General features: G+C 30.5%; 3 protein-coding genes across 3 annotated transcripts; 1 reads left to right on the top strand and 2 right to left on the bottom strand.

Annotated features, from left to right (window-relative positions):
* Positions 1 to 366: 366 nt before the first annotated feature.
* LOC25501979 (phosphatidylinositol transfer protein 3) lies at positions 367 to 4,391 on the bottom strand. The gene is made up of 6 exons (XM_013591487.3): positions 4,050 to 4,391; positions 1,689 to 1,947; positions 1,284 to 1,320; positions 1,090 to 1,195; positions 879 to 989; positions 367 to 763 (listed from the first exon to the last, which is right to left on the bottom strand). Exons 1-6 carry the CDS (start codon positions 4,176 to 4,178, stop codon positions 644 to 646), a joined length of 762 nt encoding a protein of 253 aa, XP_013446941.1. The 5' UTR covers positions 4,179 to 4,391; the 3' UTR covers positions 367 to 643.
* Positions 4,392 to 5,205: 814 nt separating this feature from the next.
* LOC25501978 (phosphatidylinositol transfer protein 3) lies at positions 5,206 to 11,562 on the bottom strand. The gene is made up of 6 exons (XM_024771682.2): positions 11,325 to 11,562; positions 6,060 to 6,318; positions 5,941 to 5,977; positions 5,746 to 5,851; positions 5,536 to 5,646; positions 5,206 to 5,429 (listed from the first exon to the last, which is right to left on the bottom strand). Exons 1-6 carry the CDS (start codon positions 11,460 to 11,462, stop codon positions 5,313 to 5,315), a joined length of 768 nt encoding a protein of 255 aa, XP_024627450.2. The 5' UTR covers positions 11,463 to 11,562; the 3' UTR covers positions 5,206 to 5,312.
* Positions 11,563 to 15,865: 4,303 nt separating this feature from the next.
* LOC25501977 (probable beta-1,4-xylosyltransferase IRX10L) lies at positions 15,866 to 18,999 on the top strand. The gene is made up of 4 exons (XM_013591485.3): positions 15,866 to 16,359; positions 17,157 to 17,545; positions 17,673 to 17,914; positions 18,274 to 18,999. Exons 1-4 carry the CDS (start codon positions 16,254 to 16,256, stop codon positions 18,785 to 18,787), a joined length of 1,251 nt encoding a protein of 416 aa, XP_013446939.1. The 5' UTR covers positions 15,866 to 16,253; the 3' UTR covers positions 18,788 to 18,999.
* The last annotated feature ends 224 nt before the right edge of the window (positions 19,000 to 19,223 follow it).

The raw sequence follows: 19,223 nt of genomic DNA, 5'->3' as shown, positions 1-19,223 counted from the left end.
AATATAATAATAATTAAATTATTATTCTTATCACAACCACCATAAGCTAAATTTATGGAAAGTGATATTCTCTTATAAAATAATAATTACTATTATTTTTATCACTATCAAGTATTTAAAATTAAATACCACAATTTAAACACTACTAATGTGTGTGTTCTATTTTATGCGGGACCCCCACACTCTATTTTTTCAATTCACACAACATAAGATCAAAGTATAATTACTTGGTGTTTAATCTTTCAATTTTTCATCCAACATCACATCAATGTTCCAACAGAAATCAAGCGAAAGCTACAAACATCATTCAATTGTAGCTTATATACACCCAAGAAATCAATTATTACCAGTAGCAGAGAGTAGAAATTAAGAACAAAGTAATGAACTTGACTATTTTATTCTCATCATCTGTAAGATAATGTATCGACTGAGATTGCAAAGATGAATTCCAAGACTGATTAACATCAATGGTTAATATGGAAATACCACAGAACTATCAGTCTAATAGAACTCCAATCTTTTTATTTACTTGACACCAGATACAACATCATAATTTGAGTAAAAGAAAATAGTCGAAGAAATGTAAACAGATAAAATTTCGAATTATTTTTTTAGTTCCCATAATTTGCCAGTGCTGATTAGTTTAATAGCTATCCTGGATGGGGACTAATTGCAGTTTGCCACCGTATATCTCCGGGAGTTGACTTTCGTCTATATCTTCTAAAAGTGTTGATTTCAGCTTGTTGTTTTCCACAAATACTATCTGCAAGGAGATCGAACTCAACTTTATAAGTATTTTCCCTCAACATCTCAAACATAAACTGATATATAGCAATACCATGCACTGAGATGTATATCATTTAATTTAAAAAAATCACCTTCTTCTTAGTTTTGTTGTCAATGAACGGGTAAACTATTTTCCACACTTTCATAAAAATGTACGGTGCATGGAGAATAAACAACTTCCCCAATCTTTCAGGGTAGTAATCCTGCATCCAAGAAATTAAGAACCATAAGATCTGAGTGCTATATATGAAGCTTCCAACTACTTCACAATTCACACACAAACATAATGCTATAACGATATACCTGCAAAATGGAGAGAGCACCAATGTATCCACGCAAATCACTATTTGAGTAACCCCATCCCTTGAGTTCTGCTATACCAACAAATTTTTCTTCCCCAGGGGGCATGCTGATACATCAAATGATATGTTACTAATCAATATTCTAACCGATTTCACAGTTTTAGTTTTATTGTACTGGAATAAGGAATTAATTACCTTGCACATAGTTTATCAAGAATATAAACTGCAAACCCTGTATCACAAAGAAAATTGCTTGCAGTTGACAAACTTGTTAATGAGTGGATACAAATAATCATATCTAGCATACCATATATATACATAGTAGCAACAGGAATTAAACATTACATGATTATCTTTTTGACAATCAATAAATTGCAACTAGTCTCTTAATGCCAAGGGATCTCCTCGAGCAGAAATGCCGAGAGATTTTGGCCATTTTGGGGGATTTGAACTCTCAACTATAGGGCAGTGGAAGTCCAAATAAATATTCTTAACCAATTGTGCCAACTTCTGTTGGCATGTGAATTCAATTTAATGTTAATAAGATATAGGGATAGGAAATATCTTCAATGTTTATGTACTTGATAAGTAAAAACATACGTTTGAATTCATCTAGACCATCTTTCTTTTGAAAATGCCTTCCACCAAAGACAAGAAGTATAGGTCGACCAATCTTGTCATGTCCTTGGGCGAAGGCCTTGTCTTGTGCAATTTGATTTGGAACCTGTGATAGAGATATGGAACCATTTGGAACAAATGAATGTCTCCATTTCAAGTACTTTAGGAACATTGCTGAAGCCTTCTCCACATCTAAATCACGAGCACGTAGAAATCTTCTGATCATCAAATCATCTTCTTCCTGCAACCAAGAGTAAAATTAAGTATAACTTCTACTTTGCCACACACCAAGTATATATGTCAATGACAGTCGATCCATCTAAATACTTTATTAACTATGGTAACCCAAAAAAATAGTAGAAGATGAAATTTAAGTGTACATAACCTAAAACAACATTTAATATGAGAAGAGAATTATAAATATCATCACCACACCAGATATAATTTTTTCAGAAAAATACTAGTAAATTCCAGCATCTGCTGCGGCACAGTATATTCTCAGAAATTAATTCTCATTATGACACTGTGTCAGATAGCAGCTTCATAATGGTAATACTTTGTAAGTTGGTAGAGTGCCATTCACAAAATCAATCAAAGCCACAGCTTCTATCAAAAAATGAAATATTCAAAGCCACAGCCAAAAGGCAACAACTACTACAAATTATCCAATAAGCAAAACCAACCCCCAAGTACTGTACATATCAGCATTTAATGTACCATTTTTCAACTTTATACGATAAAATAAATAAAAATTATATGATTATGTAAAAAATCTGTTATTTGATTGATTAAAAAGATAAATATAAATACAATATTTTTTAAATAAAGAATATAATTGAAAGAAAAAACTTTACTAAAAAGTGTGGTATTAACTTTAGGTTTTTTCTATGCAAATTTGCACATGTTAAAAAATTTAAAACGATAAATTTGTTTTAAAATTTGTACAATTTGCATTATATATATATATATATATATATATATATATATATATGGTATCTTAGAAAATCAATTATTTATTTAATAAATAAGGATAATATTATAAATAAAATAAAATAGTTTAATTTTTTATTTATTTTACTATTGATCAAGTGACCAACACTTACTCAAATAAACACGTACGGGGTGGATGAAGTGTGCTGACTAGGGATCGAATTTAAGATTCTAAGTAAAATGTCCCCACAAGTCGCAAACAAATAATTAGGTTGTAAAAACGAAGACAAATAAAAATAGTATAAATGATATATAAAATTTATAATAAAAAAAAATGTTACATCAAAATTTGACATCTCATTTATTTGTATGTATAGATATTGACTGTCATATTAAAAAAGTATAATATAATGTAGAAAATATGAACAATTATATGAAGTATATTTTTTTAATATACATTTTTTATTTAATTTTCAGTTCAAATAAATAGTGTATATATATTATTATCAAGTTTTTGTACCTTTTTTTTAGAGCATCAAGTTATTGTACTTACTTAATGGTACATTGAAAAAATAAATAAATTATTCATCTCATGAAATAATTTATACAATATATATGTTTATTTGATCAATTTTTACTCAAAATGAATAAGAAAAAAGTAATATTTCACACTTTTTTTTATCCGACTCCTCTTTTATTTGTTGTGTCAATTTCGAACTCAAATCATCAAAATTGAAGAGCTAATTTTCAACCAAATGACTTTTAGAAAACCGTCTCTTCTATTTTCTATTTCACACTCTTATTTATTTGATTTATCAAATTTAGATTTTATCTTCTTTCTCTCTTTATTTTTTCTGTCCATTCATTGTCTTCTCGTTTTCTTTTCACATACAAACAAACTATCAGATTTTGTTTGAATTAGTATTAGTAAACAATGAATTCATCATAGAGGATTGACAAACACGACTGTCACGGTTGATTATTTGTCGGAAAATATTAAGATAACTATTTATTAGATAGAACAAATGTATTCAAGCATGATTACTTTAGTGAACTTGTGGAAGGAAAAAAAAAGTAAATATATTATAAATTGCTTTCCAAAAAAGAACAAAAATTTATTTAATTCCTAAAAATGTAAAATATCACTTTAATTTAAAAAATAAAATAAAAACTTGAACATATATAGGTCAAAATATCTTTTAAAAATAACTTTTTAAATGGATAATTTGACTTGCATTTGATATCCTTAAAGATCAGAAAAATTTATTTCTCAGTTGGACAACTAGGTTTAGTTAATGTATGTATGAAACATGTGAAATGCAGGTGAGGAGAATACCAAACCATTACCATATGATACAAAAATTTGTGAAAAAATACACGTAAATTATGTATGAAGAGGTTAGGTAGTAGTACCTTAGAAGATGGATCTTGTGTTTCAACAAAGGGTCGCACAAGACGGATTTTGGTTAGTTCAGTTTCTGTAACAGCATCATTTGCAGCATACCCTAAATCTTTCTTGCAACCCTTCACCGCTTCTTCCATTTTTTTGCTTCTTCTATGTCACCGATATTAATGTGAAGTTTCTGTTTTAGGACTTGTATTATTTTCCAGCTCGATCGTACATGTATATACGCAAAGATAATTATGTTGCAAAATTAAATGCTTGTACCAGTTCGGTGACACTCAAGGCCCACAAATGTAATGTGTGTTGAACTACCTGATTTGATATTTATTTATCTTTCATTTTCGGAGCCAAGTCGATGTTAACGACAAATTACTAGTAAATGAACTCTATATTTCTAGTTAGGGCTATAAATACACTCAATAAGGATTTTTTGGTCATTATGCATGGTTTGGGGTAAAGACACATGACCATGTCAAAGTTCTTTATTTTGACAAATTTTTGTATCGGTTTAATAATAACTAAAAAACAACTTATTTCCAGTTACTTGTTAGGAAGCAAAACAAGGAGTTTTAACTTTTAAGGAGGGAAAAAAAAATTGCATGTTAGTATGTAATGAATATACACCCCCAAAATTTCATTTCTTTGGTTAGTTACGTCTGAAAAAAGTTATTGCACAAATTAAAGTTTCTGTTCTCTTGTAGCTGAGAGGGCAAAATTTATAGTTCTAGATTATACACCGAACATGGAAATTAAATCCAATGAAAATGAATACATTTTTTTTATCATTGAATAAATTTCTATTTAAATCTTATTCAAGAATGAGTCTCATCAAATAGGGAGTACCCTGAGATTATATAAATCTTATTGACCACACTCGCACATCATTCAACATTTATGACTGAATAGATGAAGTAAGACATCTAGGGAAAGCTTCAAACATCATTCAATTATAGATTATATACACCAAGAAATCAATTAACAAGTAGCATATATAAAGTAAAAATTAAAAACAACTAGTAATGAACTTGACTATTTTATTCTCATTATATTGACCGAGATTGCAAAGAAGAATATAATTCCATGACTGATTGTTACTGTAAATACAGCTGAACTATCAGTTATTTATTTGTAACACCATATATATATATATATATATATATATATATATATGAGTAAAAGAAAATAGTCAAAGAAAGGCAAACAAAAATAAAATAAAATTTGAATTATTTTTTCTTATAGTCTCATTAATTTCCCGGTGTTGATAAGTTTAATTAGATATTCTGGATGGGGACTAATTGCAGTTTGCCACCATATATCTCAGGGAGTTGACTTTCATCTATGTCTTCTAGAAGTGTTGATTTTAGCTTATTGTTCTCCACAAATACTATCTGCAAAGGCAAAGAGATCCAATTCAACTTCATGTGTATTTTCATTTTCCCTCAACAACTCAAACATAAACTGATATATATAATTTAATTTGGTTTAAAACGTCACCTTCTTCTTGGTTTTGTTGTCAATGAACGGGTAAATTATTTTCCACACTTTCATAAAAATGTATGGTGCGTGGAGAATTAACAACTTTCCCAATCTTTCAGGGTAGTAATCCTGCATCCAAGAAATCAACGATCAAGTAATGCTAACGAGTGTCCTTAATATATTTAATTAGGATCTAATAATCACAATGCTATATCTATAACAATATACCTGCAAAATGGAGAGGGCACCAATGTATCCACGCACATCACTATTTGAGTAACCCCATCCCTTGAGTTCTGCTATACCAACGAATTTCTCTTGTCCAGCTGGCATGCTGATACATCAAATGATATGATATATGTTACTAATTAATATTCTAACCGATTTAACAGTTTTATTGTACTGGAATAAGGAATTAATTACCTTGCACATAGTTTATCAAGAATATAAACTACAAAACCTGTATATCACAAACAAAATTGTTAATGAGTAGTGGAAACAAATAATCATATCTAGTCTAGCTTATCACAAACCATACATACGTTTGAATTCATCTAGACCATCTTTCTTTTGATAATGTTTTCCACCGAAGGCAATAAGTATAGGTCGACCAATCTTGTCCCGTCCTTGGGCGAAGGCCTTGTCGTCTGCAATTTGACTATGAACCTGTGATAGAGATATGGAACCATTTGGAACAAATGAATGTCTCCATTTCAAGTACTTTAGGAACATTGCTGAAGCCTTTTCCACATCTAAATCACGAGCTCGTAAGAATCTTCTAATCATCAAATCATCTTCCTCCTGCAACCAAGAGTAAAATATTTCCTCTTACTGTTTACTAATGCCAACAAATTTAAGCATAACTTCTACTTGACCTCACAAAAATATATGTCATAGGCATAGCTCACAAATTAAATTTCACATGGCTGAACTTATAAAAAAAATCACACGACTGCCAAAGATTAGTGGTGCTAAGGATGGAGAAATAATGACACAGACAAAACTTAGATGCAGTTGCAGCGGCGAAGCTAGCAAAAAGTTTACGTAGGGACCAACTATAAAAAAAATAAAAAATTAAAGTATGTTTTTAGTCTCATAGATTATAATTTTTAAGGTTTAGTCCTTACAAACATTTTATGTCATTTTTGTCTCGATTTTTTAAAATTTCATAAAAAAATGTTTTTAATCTTGCATTTATTTCTATAACAAAAAAATTAAGGACTAAAATTAAACAAAATCTTATGAACTTAACTTAAAAATTGCAAGTATTGTAAAGACTAAAGACAAATTTAATCTGTAAATTAACCAATACACGACAAAAATCACAATAATTTACTTATATGAAATGTAAATTAAAGCCAATTTTTTTCCATAATTGAGTGTTTACTAGGTAGATTAATAATATATTTTCAATGTAAACTAATAGATTATTTGCAATAAATTCATTGTCCATTTAATTTGTTTATGACTATTATCTTGATAATTTTTATTGTTGAAAAAGTTTTCTATAATTGTTATTGAATTTGGAAGTATCAAACCAATATAAATAAGGCCCCGTTTGGATTGGCTTATTTTGAGCTTATGTGGGTTTATCTACTCCCATAAGCCTTTTTAAAAGTGTTTGGGTAAATAAATAAAAATAGCTTATCATAGTTTCATAAGCTGCTTATGTCATATTTTAATAAGCTTAAATTTTCAGCTTACCCTCCGGCTTAACAAGGAGCTTATGAATTTATGTAACTTCCTTTGATTCTCCCTGGATCCACTTTTTCAAAACATATATATTTTTTTTTTAATTTTTTTTAGAAAAAAAAAAAACATATATTTTAATTATAATGTTAGTTATCTTTAGCGGTGCATGAGTAACAAAATTGTTATATCTTTATGTTACTAAAGTAACACACGTAACTAAGATTTCTTTTTTTGTTTTAAGGAAGATTATTATTATTTTTTTTGTGACGTAAGAAAATAAAACTGAATAAAAAAAATAAACTTAACTTGTCTTTTTTTGGTAACAAATTGTACACTAATATTTATATATATGATAAGTTTACAATCATAATTTCTCAAGTTTATTTATGAAGAGTGTTTATTGACGTAACATAAAACCTATTAATCCGAAAGCACCGTGGAGAGCAACAAAAGTCCACAGACCACCCAATTGACACCAACGGGTAAAATCTCCCTGTGCTTCAGGACCCCATAGTAACAACAAAGAGTGTGCTAAACTATTAGCAGGAGTAGAGACTGCCGCAGTTAAGAAGTTACAACCTTCTAAATAGGAACTTGCCAATCCATGAGTATACCATGAAGTTACAAAGGTGGTACCTGTGAACCAACCCCCCACGGCAAAATAGGCGCAAGGAAAGAGCAATAGACCGGACCAACCCACAAAAACAAAACGGTCCCTTCGTAACCAGTCATCCATAATATCAAATAAATCATTTTCATCTTTGGTAAATTTACCAAGAGCTATAGTCATAGTGATCCTCCTATTCAACTACTTCAACCATTTCCGAACACCCCCTAGCATTTTCAGGGATAGAACCTTCGAGGATTTTTTCATTTTATATATGATATGATTTCTCAAAGACATACAATTAGGTAACTTTGATTTTTTTTAAGGACGAATATTGATGATACTATATATATAATTATAATTAATATATTATAATATTGTTTTTTTACATCTTGATTAATTTTATCAAAATAAATCTTGATAATTGTGGTTCGATTCTTTGATTTTTTTTTTTAAATTAAAAATATTTAATATTTCGATAATTGCTTATGTAATGTCACATCCAAACACTTCAATTTATGTAAGTACTTTTTAGTGTACATATCCAAACATAAATAGCTTATCAAGTATAAGAGCTTATGATATAAGCTCTAATATTATAAGCTCTAATGCTATAAGCATCTATATAAGTTGTTAATCCAAACGAGGCCTAAATCTATCAATCATATAGTAATATTTTTACTTTCATATTGATCCTTATTTTTGACAACTGAACTTGTTTAGAGTAGTTCAATATTTTTTATTTAGAGTAATCGGATATAAATACATACCGACCAATTAAAAAAAAAAAAAAAAGGTAGCCAAAGCTACCCCTCCAACATGAAAGGAACCGCCCCTGTGTAGTTGTGTTGTGTGTGCTTTATTTACTATTCTTCAATCCCAGACAGCTAAACAAACTTATATTGGAAGAGGATTTTGGTGGGTTTATGTGAAAATATACTTTTTTTAAAAAAAAGTGAAAGATTTTTTCATTTTCCTCTATCTTCCAAAGCGCTCTCTCCCCTTTTCTCAAAACTTCCAAACAAAACCTAAGTGTCACGTTACACATATTTATTTTATCGGTTTCATACTATTTGTCATTTTGAAATACCAATGAATTACAGCCTCCAATTACTATGAAAAATACTTTGGTAAATGAAATTTATTTATCTGAACTTTTTTTAAATAAAATGGAGTTTAATATCACTAGGTATAAATTTCTGTAAGAAAAAAAAAATCGCTAGATATAATTTTTTTCTTCAGAATAATATCAAATCTCAGCATCACTGTATACCCTCAACAATTAATTCCCATTATGGCAGTATCTCAGTTAGCAGCTTCATATGCTGCTGTAGTACTTGGTAGGACACCGCTTATGACTTATCGATCATGAATTCAAAAATAAGTCTGTTTCATAAATAATGAAAAAAAAATTAAATGTCATTTGTTAAAATAGTTGGAAGTTAGTTAAGGTAGTTAAAATTAGTTAAGTAGTTATAGTTAGTTAACCACTGTAGTTAGGTGGTTTGTTTAGTTTTTTTTTTTTTTTTTTAAGGTTAATTACCACTCTAGTTAGAGGACTATAAAATATAAATATGTCACTTCATTGTATCTTAATTTATTTTTTATCAATTAATATTCATTCAATAAGAATTTTTTTATGAGTTTTTACCTCATCAATACATATTTGTTCTCTATCATGTTTACATCTATGATCTTTGTCCTATGATTCCATGATTCACAACAATATCATCAGATCATTATTACTCCAAATGAGTAAAAAATGACAATTTTCGCACTCTTTTTTCTTTTATTTATCAATTTAGTAAATTTTGTTCTTTTTTTACAAAAGTTTCGTTCTTTTTTATATTACCTCGTTTTCTCTTCTTCACATACAAACAAATTATACCATCAGGAATTTGTTTCAGTAGTAAATGATGTGATGAACTATTTGTGGTAAATTATGTCACTTTATTGTATCTCAATTCATTCTATAAGAATTTTTAAAGGATTTAAAAACCACGACTATATAGATGACTATTTGTGGTAAACTATCAAGAGGGATTGCATATTCCACCACTTAATACTCAACTTTTTTTAGGGGACTTAATATTCAACTTTTGAAATAAGAGTATAAGAAAATATTAATTGACTAAGATAAGGCTAGTACATACCTTTAACAAAAACTTTCTGACATAAACTTTGTTATTTGTTCAATTTCATTAAAAAAAATAAACTTTCCTACATTTTCATTTTTCTTTCCCTTGGTATTTATATAATTTGACTCCGTACTTTTTCATTCATTTACCGTACATACTTCACTTGTTAGATATATAGATAGAGCAAATATATAAATCGGAAAAATAAAAATAAAAAAGAGCAAACATATAAATCGGTTTCCCAAAAAAATACAAAACCGTATATAACTCCTAATTAAAAATGTTCTGTCGAAAAAAAATCCTAATTAAGAATGTAAAATATCACTTTTCGGTCGTTGGTTTTTTCCGATAGTAGATAAAGTGATAAATATCATTTAAACCTCACACTATTGCAAGGTCCCGAAGTCAAACTCGGATAAAGGAGTTCATATCAACAATGTTAGCTTTGCTAGTTAGTTGAGTTGGACCTTATAGACATGTAAAATGTATATCAATTTATTTATTTATTTTAAAATGAATATAGGTCAAATTAATTTTAAAAATTTAATTTTAAAAGAATATTCAGACTTCCTTAAAAAAAAAATCAGACTAACATTTAATATCCTTAAAGATCAAGGATATTGTCAACTTGTCTTAGGTCAATTAGAATAACTAGTATGGACACCCGTGCCAAGCACGGGTTAGAATTTCGTCATAGTTGAGGGAGACAATATTATGATGTATTTAGTGTCAGTTAAATTCAAACATGGGATAAAACAACAGAGGTTTATTAATTAATAAGCGGAAGAAAAAAACTAATACTTAAGCATGAAATTTTTGGATGAAGATACAGTATCATTCTCACTTGTATGGTTGTTCCTTCTCAAATGTGTCGATCGACCGGTGCTGGCTCCTCCCGAAAATTCAACGATGGTATGTTATTTATGTTTAACATTGTGGGGGAGAAGTTCTTGGTGGTGGAACACAGATAATATCCTTAAAGATCAAGGATATTGTCAACTTGTCTTAGGTAGTACACTTCAATTAATTTTAAAAGAATATTCAGACTTCCTTAAAAAAAAAAAATCAGACTAGCATTTAATATCCTTAAAGATTAAGGATATTGTCAACTTGTCTTAAGTCAATTAGAATAATGTCAAAATTGTTAGGTTGAACATCACGATTCGAGTTCAAATGAATTTTAAATGATTATTGTCATTTAATCTATCTACTAAAAACAACTAGGTTTCATGATATTTGTCGAGATGAATTTTATATTTACTTTATTATGAAGTATGAAACATGTGAATATAGGTGAGGATACCAAACCAAACCATATGAAGCAATTTTTTGTAATATTATAGACGTTGGTTATGTATGATAAGAAGTACCTTAGAAGATGGATCTTGTGTTTCAACAAAGGCTCTCACAAGACGGATTTTGGTTAGTTCAGTTTCTGTGACAACATCATTTGCAACTACTTGTGCTTTTGCTTCTAATTCCTTATGACAACCCTTCACTGCTTCCATTTTCAGTTGACCCTTTTCTTCGTCTTTGTCCTCTTGATCAAAGTGAAGCTTCTTTTCTAGTACTGCTATGTATGTATTCCAGCTCGATAGTACATATATATAGAAAGATAATTATGTTTCAAATCAAATGCTTGTACCGATGTAATGTGTGCTGAACTACCTAATTTGATACTATCTTTCATTTTCAGAGCCAACTCTGCAGTTAACGACAAATGGTAAAAATGAACTCTATGCTTATTTTGGGATCGTTCTGTTCCGTTTTTGGGCTATAAATATTGAATACGATTTTTCGGTCATTATCCATAGACCATAGGGTTTAGGGGTATGGACATATGGCCATGTCAGCCAAATACAACTATACAAGTACTTCTTTTTGACAGATTTTTCTTTATCGGTTTCAAACAGAAAATAATGAGAAATAAATATTTCCAATTATTTTTCTTAGAAACCGAAGAAGTTGTGATATAAAAAATAAAATAAAAAAAACCTTAATATTAATATGATGTTATCTATCATGGTACAAAGAGTGTTAAGGATAAAAAAAGACCAAGTACATGTTACAAATGAATTTGAAAACAACCCTAATCATGATATCCTTAAAAAAAAAAAAAAAAACCTAATCATGATATAAATAGCACCGCTCTTTTCAACAAAAAAACAAATAGCACCGCTCCATAACACTAAACACCACATATACATATAAAATCAATCCAAGATGAATATAAGTTAGTACTTTAACTTTTTTTTTTTTGGTTATAAATTAGTTTTTTAACTGATAAAAACATCTGCACCATTATCTTATTTTCATCAAACTCAATTAAAAAGTGTTTATATGAATGTTTAATGTTGTTAAGTTGTTAAGTCTAAATTCACCATTCTCAAAACTAGGGGTTATGTGTGTGTTATTTGGTTTTGTTTTACGACAAATTGATTGATTACTTGATTTATAATATTGTCGATGAAATATTTATCAAAAAAATTAGGCTTGAACTCAAAAACATAAGAAAAAAATGTGTGTAAGTTAGACAGGGCAACGGGCGGATCGAGTTTAAGCATCCCCGTCCCTGCCGCCGCTTCTATGCACTCGCCCTCGCCCTCGCCCCCGTCCCTAAATCTTATTGGGATTAAAAATTGAACACCCAACTCCGCCTCCACCCCCACCCACGAAAACTCTATTTTTTAGAAAATATTTACAAAATGCATATTTTTATTTTTATTTTTTTCATAGCAACAAAAAACAATAATTATATTAATAATTAAATATCTAATAAACTTTTTTCAAAAGAGCAAAATAATTATAATAAATATGTTTCTAAAGAGTAATAATATATTAAAATAGGTTCGTGCTTATGAAAATAAGATTATAAAATTTAATAAAGTAAATTTCAAAAAGCGGATGCGGGGCAACGGTGGGTGTGGGACGGATGTAAGTATCCCCCACCCCCGTACTAAAATTCAGATTTCCTCCACACCCGCCCCCAGTTAAATCGACTTTTCCCCATTAAATTTGGGGCGGGGGTAACCGGGTCTGACGGAGGCTGGTTTTGTTGCCATGTCTAATATAAGTAATCTTGTTTGATATCATGATCATTTTTGGACCTAGCACTTCAATGTTAAATTGTCCAAAGCACTTTTATTTACCTCATTATAAATATTATATGAGAGACTTAAAAACTACTAGTTTATTAATTTGAAAAAAATAGTTTATCAATAAAATCAACACAACTGTAATCATTTTTTAAAACAGACACTTCAAAAAGAAACAGAAAGAGTACTATAAAAAAAATTAGTTGATAAAATTTGTGGCCTTGATTAGATAGTCAATATTCACAATTAGCGACTGGTCTTCATCTGGTGGTTAAAGAAACCGAATACTATTAAATTTTATTTGGTCATTGTGGTCATCCACCTACATGTGTCCATTCTCATATCCTCAGCCATAGTTCATCAATGTCTTCACACAAAGTTTCGGACTGAACTTATTGCACCAGATTTGGACATTTAATTTGTGTGGAGCACATGACTTACTCAACTATGTAAATATTGTCGGTGTTCTTCCTTTTTACACACCTTATGCGGATGGAAACATCGAAAGGTGGTTATAACTAATATCATTTTGATTTGTTAAAAAAAAAAAACTTTAAAAAATTATTTGCTATGGACAAATTCTTATTAGTATTTGGTCACTTTTTTTTTAAACTAATCTTTCTCATAAAACACTCGTCTCGTATATTTTTTTAAAAGGTATTTGTGTCATATATATTGCGTAAAAAAAACACTCGTCTCATATAATATTTCTTATTAGGTTAAAATATTTTTAGTCTCTCATATCTTCCTTTAAAAAAAGGTCTCATATCCAAATGGTCTGCGATATTGATCTATGTTGTTTGTTTTTTTTACAGACTAGCCAAACTAATAAAGTCGGTATCTCCACCAGTTTAATGAGGCTTAATGACCGGTTGAATTTTTCTACATTTGGTTTAGGATTGATCCAACAAATTTAGAGGTCTAAACCAATTTATAGTGTGAGATCTTTTATGATAAACAAAAATTAGGGTTCAATAAGTTTCTTTTTTTTCGACCACGGGTTAAATAAGTTTTTAGTCACTATAATTTCATGCACATTTTAAAAAAGTACTTCTATTGATATAACTACTTTAAACTTTTAAGAAAGTCAATTGTAATTTTAATTAATTTTATGTAACTAAAGCATGTGGATTAAATTGATATAACGTCGTTGAACTTCTTTTCTTTTTCTTCATCATTTTTTTTTTCATCTCTGATCTTAGATCATTGTACAAAATATAGATCCATACCTTCTACGTACATGAATGCATCTATCAATCACTTCACCTAAGTCTTAGTCTCGTGTGTTGGGTAGTTGTGGACCATCATGCGATATTTAGTTTCATACCCCAATTCTAAGATAGGGCCTTAGATGGCTTAGATAGGTTATTTGTCTCGCACGTGGGCCAAGAATGAAAGCCAGAGGCAGAAAATCAAATATTTTGCCTAAACAGTTGTCCGAACATAAGGTTACAAGGAAGTTATCAGAAATAACCTCTGGGTGGTTTTAGCAAAAGATGGTTTCTACCAACATAAAAGGAAGGTTTGGCTTTAGAGAAGAGGATGATCACTTTTACAAATACAAAAACACATCGCCCTTGACAAGAACAATATCATCAAATGTAGGAACGATCGTACTTCTTGCAAGTACAAATTCAATTTATTAGTGTGGTCGTTCAATTCATTATGAGAAATGGTAATTGTACTAGTTTAAAGTGTTTTTAATCTTTGAATTAAATAATTTCTACTTTGGTTCTAGGCTATAAATAGATCTCATTTCTCCTTAAAGGGGGGTTGGTTAAATTAATTCTTTGTTTTCTTGCATGTTGTAACCTTATAATGAAACCAAATAAACACGTTCGGATAGAACTGGAAAAAAAAAATGGTTAACATTAAATTATAATTATCTGATCAACCATGATCATTATCTTGTGCTGTCTTAAAAAATCTAAACCTTTGAAATTTTTCTCTTCTAATCCAAGAGTACAAAATAACCCTTGAAATTCTCCATTCTTTTTTACCTAACCAATTCAGACTACATATCTATATTCCTCTATAACATAAAAATATCATATTTGTCTCTACCACCAACGATTGTCGAAACCACAAACACCTTCATGTAATAAAATAAATAAAACATTAAACATAAATAAAATGATTTGTAAATGTCTAATGAATACGTTTTTTTTTTTTCATATAACATATTACAACAAGGGACTTTATTGAATCTTATTTTAATATTCGATTTAGAGTTGTGCACGGTTTTTAAAGAAATGATTAATTGAATTGATTTCAATAGTAAAATTAGTATAATTTACTAAAACTATTTGTAGTTAGTAGAATAATTTTTTTTTGGTTTTAAGTTAGTAGAGTAGTTAAATAGAGTGAAATTCAATAAATAAGAATATATTAGTGGAAAAATATAATAAATGTTGCATTATATTCTAAAATGACAATTATTTTGAGATATATAATTTTTTTTTCTTTCTAAATTGACAATTAAAATGAGACAAACTAAGTAATATATTAATTAAATTCTTTAAAAAAAATCAAAATTCACAAATCGTGTGATTTGAATTTAAAAATTAGAAAGAAAAAAAATGAATGTTAAAAATGAAGGTTAACGAAATAATTGAACTTAAATGAGATTCATTAATGACAAATCGTTCAGGATTTACCAATTACGAATAATTCAATTCTTAAATGGTGAAATAATTTCATTCTTACTTCGCAGTTGAACTCTGTATTACCAGATTCATTTTCTATGTTGCGAGGAGGTTAAAGAAAGAAAAAAAAAAAAGTTGAATTAAAGTGGAAAGGCAAGAAAGAGGCCCGCGAGGAAGTTGAATTTTGGTGCGTAAATGGTAGTGTGAAATTGACTTGTTATCAAACCTCATACAATTACAATACCTCTCTAAACCAGCAAAATTCACCTTCTTCAATCTTCATCTTCTTCTTCCACACTCTTCCATTTTCAACTTCGCTACTCTCTCTTTGTTGCTCCATCCTCACTCTTCTAATCTGTCTCTGTTGCTTCTCAGAACAACCCATTTCCCTTTCCTTCCATCTAATTCCTTTGAAACCCCATTTCCAATAAATCTCTCACCATACAACTACTTCCCCTTACGACACCTTAACCTTCTTCTTTGACCAAATTTGACTTCTTTATATTTTACTCACTTTTACTTCTTTTCTAGTTGCACCACCTTTTTCTTCCAATCAACTATGGGTATTTCGAAATTCAGTTTTTTAGGGTTTCTTTCTGTTGCTTTTCTCTCTTCAATTGATGCTGTGGATTTGCACAGGAATCAACCTACTGAAAGAATTTCAGGTCATTTTTGTTTGCCATGTTCTATTAGTTATGTTGATTTGAGTTGGGGTATTGAATATTTTGACTGTGATCAATTTTTATCATGTAGGTTTGACTTTTTCATGTTATGGTTTACAGTGTTGTGTATTTGTTGTTGTTAAATATTATGAATGTGAGTTGTTTGATTAAGATCTGCTTTGGATTGAGGTTGATTAGGAATTTAGGATATTTATTGCATCAATTCACTGGTTTGTGCCAATTCAATCCTGCTAGTTAGATACTAATATGACTACAATTTTGATAGAGCCTTCTGCTGTTAGTGTTCGTGAGATTCAATGTCCGCAATTATGTGGTCAGATACATGATATTTCCTCATGTGTTGCCCTTGATACTCTGCATTATGCTCCGTTAGGCTGTCCGACTTTTCCTTTTTACGACTCTTCAAATCTCATGTACATAAATGTTGAAACTCTCACTAATCCAGTCATGTCACGGTTATGTCATGAATGTTGAACAAATGCAATTCATGTCCTGATCATCACCACTTTATTCAGCTCCTTCCAGTTATATATTAGTTGCAACTGAATCAATTTATATCACCACTTCATCATTTCTTCACTCATTTTCAAACTTCCATTACTTCTTTAGCTCATCATCAATATTCAAACTTGCAATTTAAATTTTACATTTATTTACCAATGTCTGAAAATTGTCTACATGGTTGAATTTTTGGAAGACGATGGATTGCAATTTCTTATAATAATATTAATATTTAAGAAGGTTGAAGGTTTTCGTCATGAATATTGAACCAATTGTAGGTAGCGCTGGTGATGTATTGGAAGATGATCCGGTTGGAAGGCTGAAGGTTTTTGTTTATGAACTTCCAAGTAAATATAATAAGAAAATTCTGCAAAAGGACCCAAGATGCCTCACCCATATGTTTGCTGCTGAGATCTTTATGCACCGGTTTCTCTTATCTAGTGCTGTCCGAACCCTTAATCCTGAAGAGGCTGATTGGTTTTATACTCCTGTCTACACAACCTGTGATTTGACACCAAATGGCCTCCCTTTACCCTTTAAATCACCACGGATGATGAGGAGTGCCATACAACTTATTTCTTCAAACTGGCCCTATTGGAACCGAACAGAGGGGGCGGATCATTTCTTTGTGGTTCCTCATGACTTTGGGGCATGTTTTCACTACCAAGTACGAGATCTAGTATATTACTTTTTATTTTATTATTTAAACCATTTTTATGCTATCTTAAGAAGTACCTCTGATTCAACTATTAATACCTCACGTGGGTCATGTAACATACACTATTTTGTTTCAGGAAGAGAAGGCAATTGAAAGAGGGATTCTTCCACTGCTGCAGCGTGCTACCTTGGTTCAAACATTTGGTCAGAGAAATCACGTTTGCTTGAAAGAGGGCTCAATTACCGTTCCTCCATACGCTCCACCACAGAAAATGCATTCCCACCTAATTCCTGATAAGACTCCCAGGTCTATTTTTGTATACTTCCGAGGACTGTTTTATGATGTTGGAAATGACCCTGAAGGTGGATATTATGCAAGGTAGTTCTTATTACAAGCTCAAACTTCAAATGAGGCTTGAGTAGTTATACTTTAGTTTATCATCATATTACGTGTGCATAAGAAAGCCGGCTCATCATTTTAGTCTGAAAAGGCAACAGATGACGATTTTGATTTATGTAACTATATAATTGCATTTGGTGTCGTTATTGAAATTGGTTAAGAATGTTGAGATTGATTAGATATTTATATTCAATATTGATGATCTAAAATTGGTTCGTTCTAAAATTCTGATGCATTCATGAATTTCGGCGCATGCATAGATGTTTTTATAACAAAACAAACTTGGATCGACAAATAATTCTGACTATTCAAACTGGCTGTGATTTTCAATTTTACAGAGGTGCAAGAGCAGCAGTATGGGAGAACTTTAAGGACAATCCACTATTTGACATTTCTACTGAGCACCCAACAACATATTACGAGGACATGCAACGAGCTGTTTTTTGTCTATGTCCACTTGGATGGGCCCCTTGGAGCCCAAGATTGGTTGAAGCTGTGGTATTTGGTTGCATCCCTGTTATTATTGCAGATGATATTGTTCTGCCGTTTGCCGACGCAATACCATGGGAAGATATTGGGGTGTTTGTTGATGAGCAGGATGTTCCTAAATTGGATACCATACTCACATCGATCCCACCAGAAGTTATATTAAGGAAACAGAGATTGCTTGCTAACCCTTCCATGAAACAAGCAATGCTATTCCCTCAACCTCCTCAAGCCGGTGACGCTTTCCATCAAGTTCTAAATGGACTTGCGCGGAAGTTGCCACATGACAGGAGTGTATTCTTGAAACCAGGGAAGAAAAGCTTGAATTGGACTGCTGGCCCTGTCGGTGACCTTAAACCTTGGTAACAGTTGTCGTAGTTTTCTTAGGTGATTAGGATAATTTTACATGGTCTTGGTCTATCCTCCCTAAATGTTCATAAAAATAAGGCTGGGTAAATAGGTGTCTATTTTTTTTTCTTCTTTTTTTTGACATTGTAAATTTTGATATTTTGGCACACAATTCATTAGATACTATAATCTAACTCGTAGCATGATTGCTCTATAGCATGCTTTCAAAACTTGTTCACTAGTCTAGTTGGAGTGCCTGTTCTCTTTTTTGTGCTGCATACCAGATTAGGTAATTTGGGTCACGGCTTTGGATAATCGAAGTATAAAAATTTGTAAACAAATTTGATTTTTGATGATATAAGTAATTGTATCACAATAGAAAAACTAGGATTTAATTCTTGGCAAACATGTCTGAGATTGAATCCATGACTCAGATTAATTGTGGGCGAACCTT

This window comes from Medicago truncatula, chromosome 8 (genome assembly GCF_003473485.1).
Source record: "Medicago truncatula cultivar Jemalong A17 chromosome 8, MtrunA17r5.0-ANR, whole genome shotgun sequence".
NCBI lineage: Eukaryota > Viridiplantae > Streptophyta > Magnoliopsida > Fabales > Fabaceae > Medicago > Medicago truncatula.
This window is presented reverse-complemented; position numbering and strand designations above follow the sequence as displayed.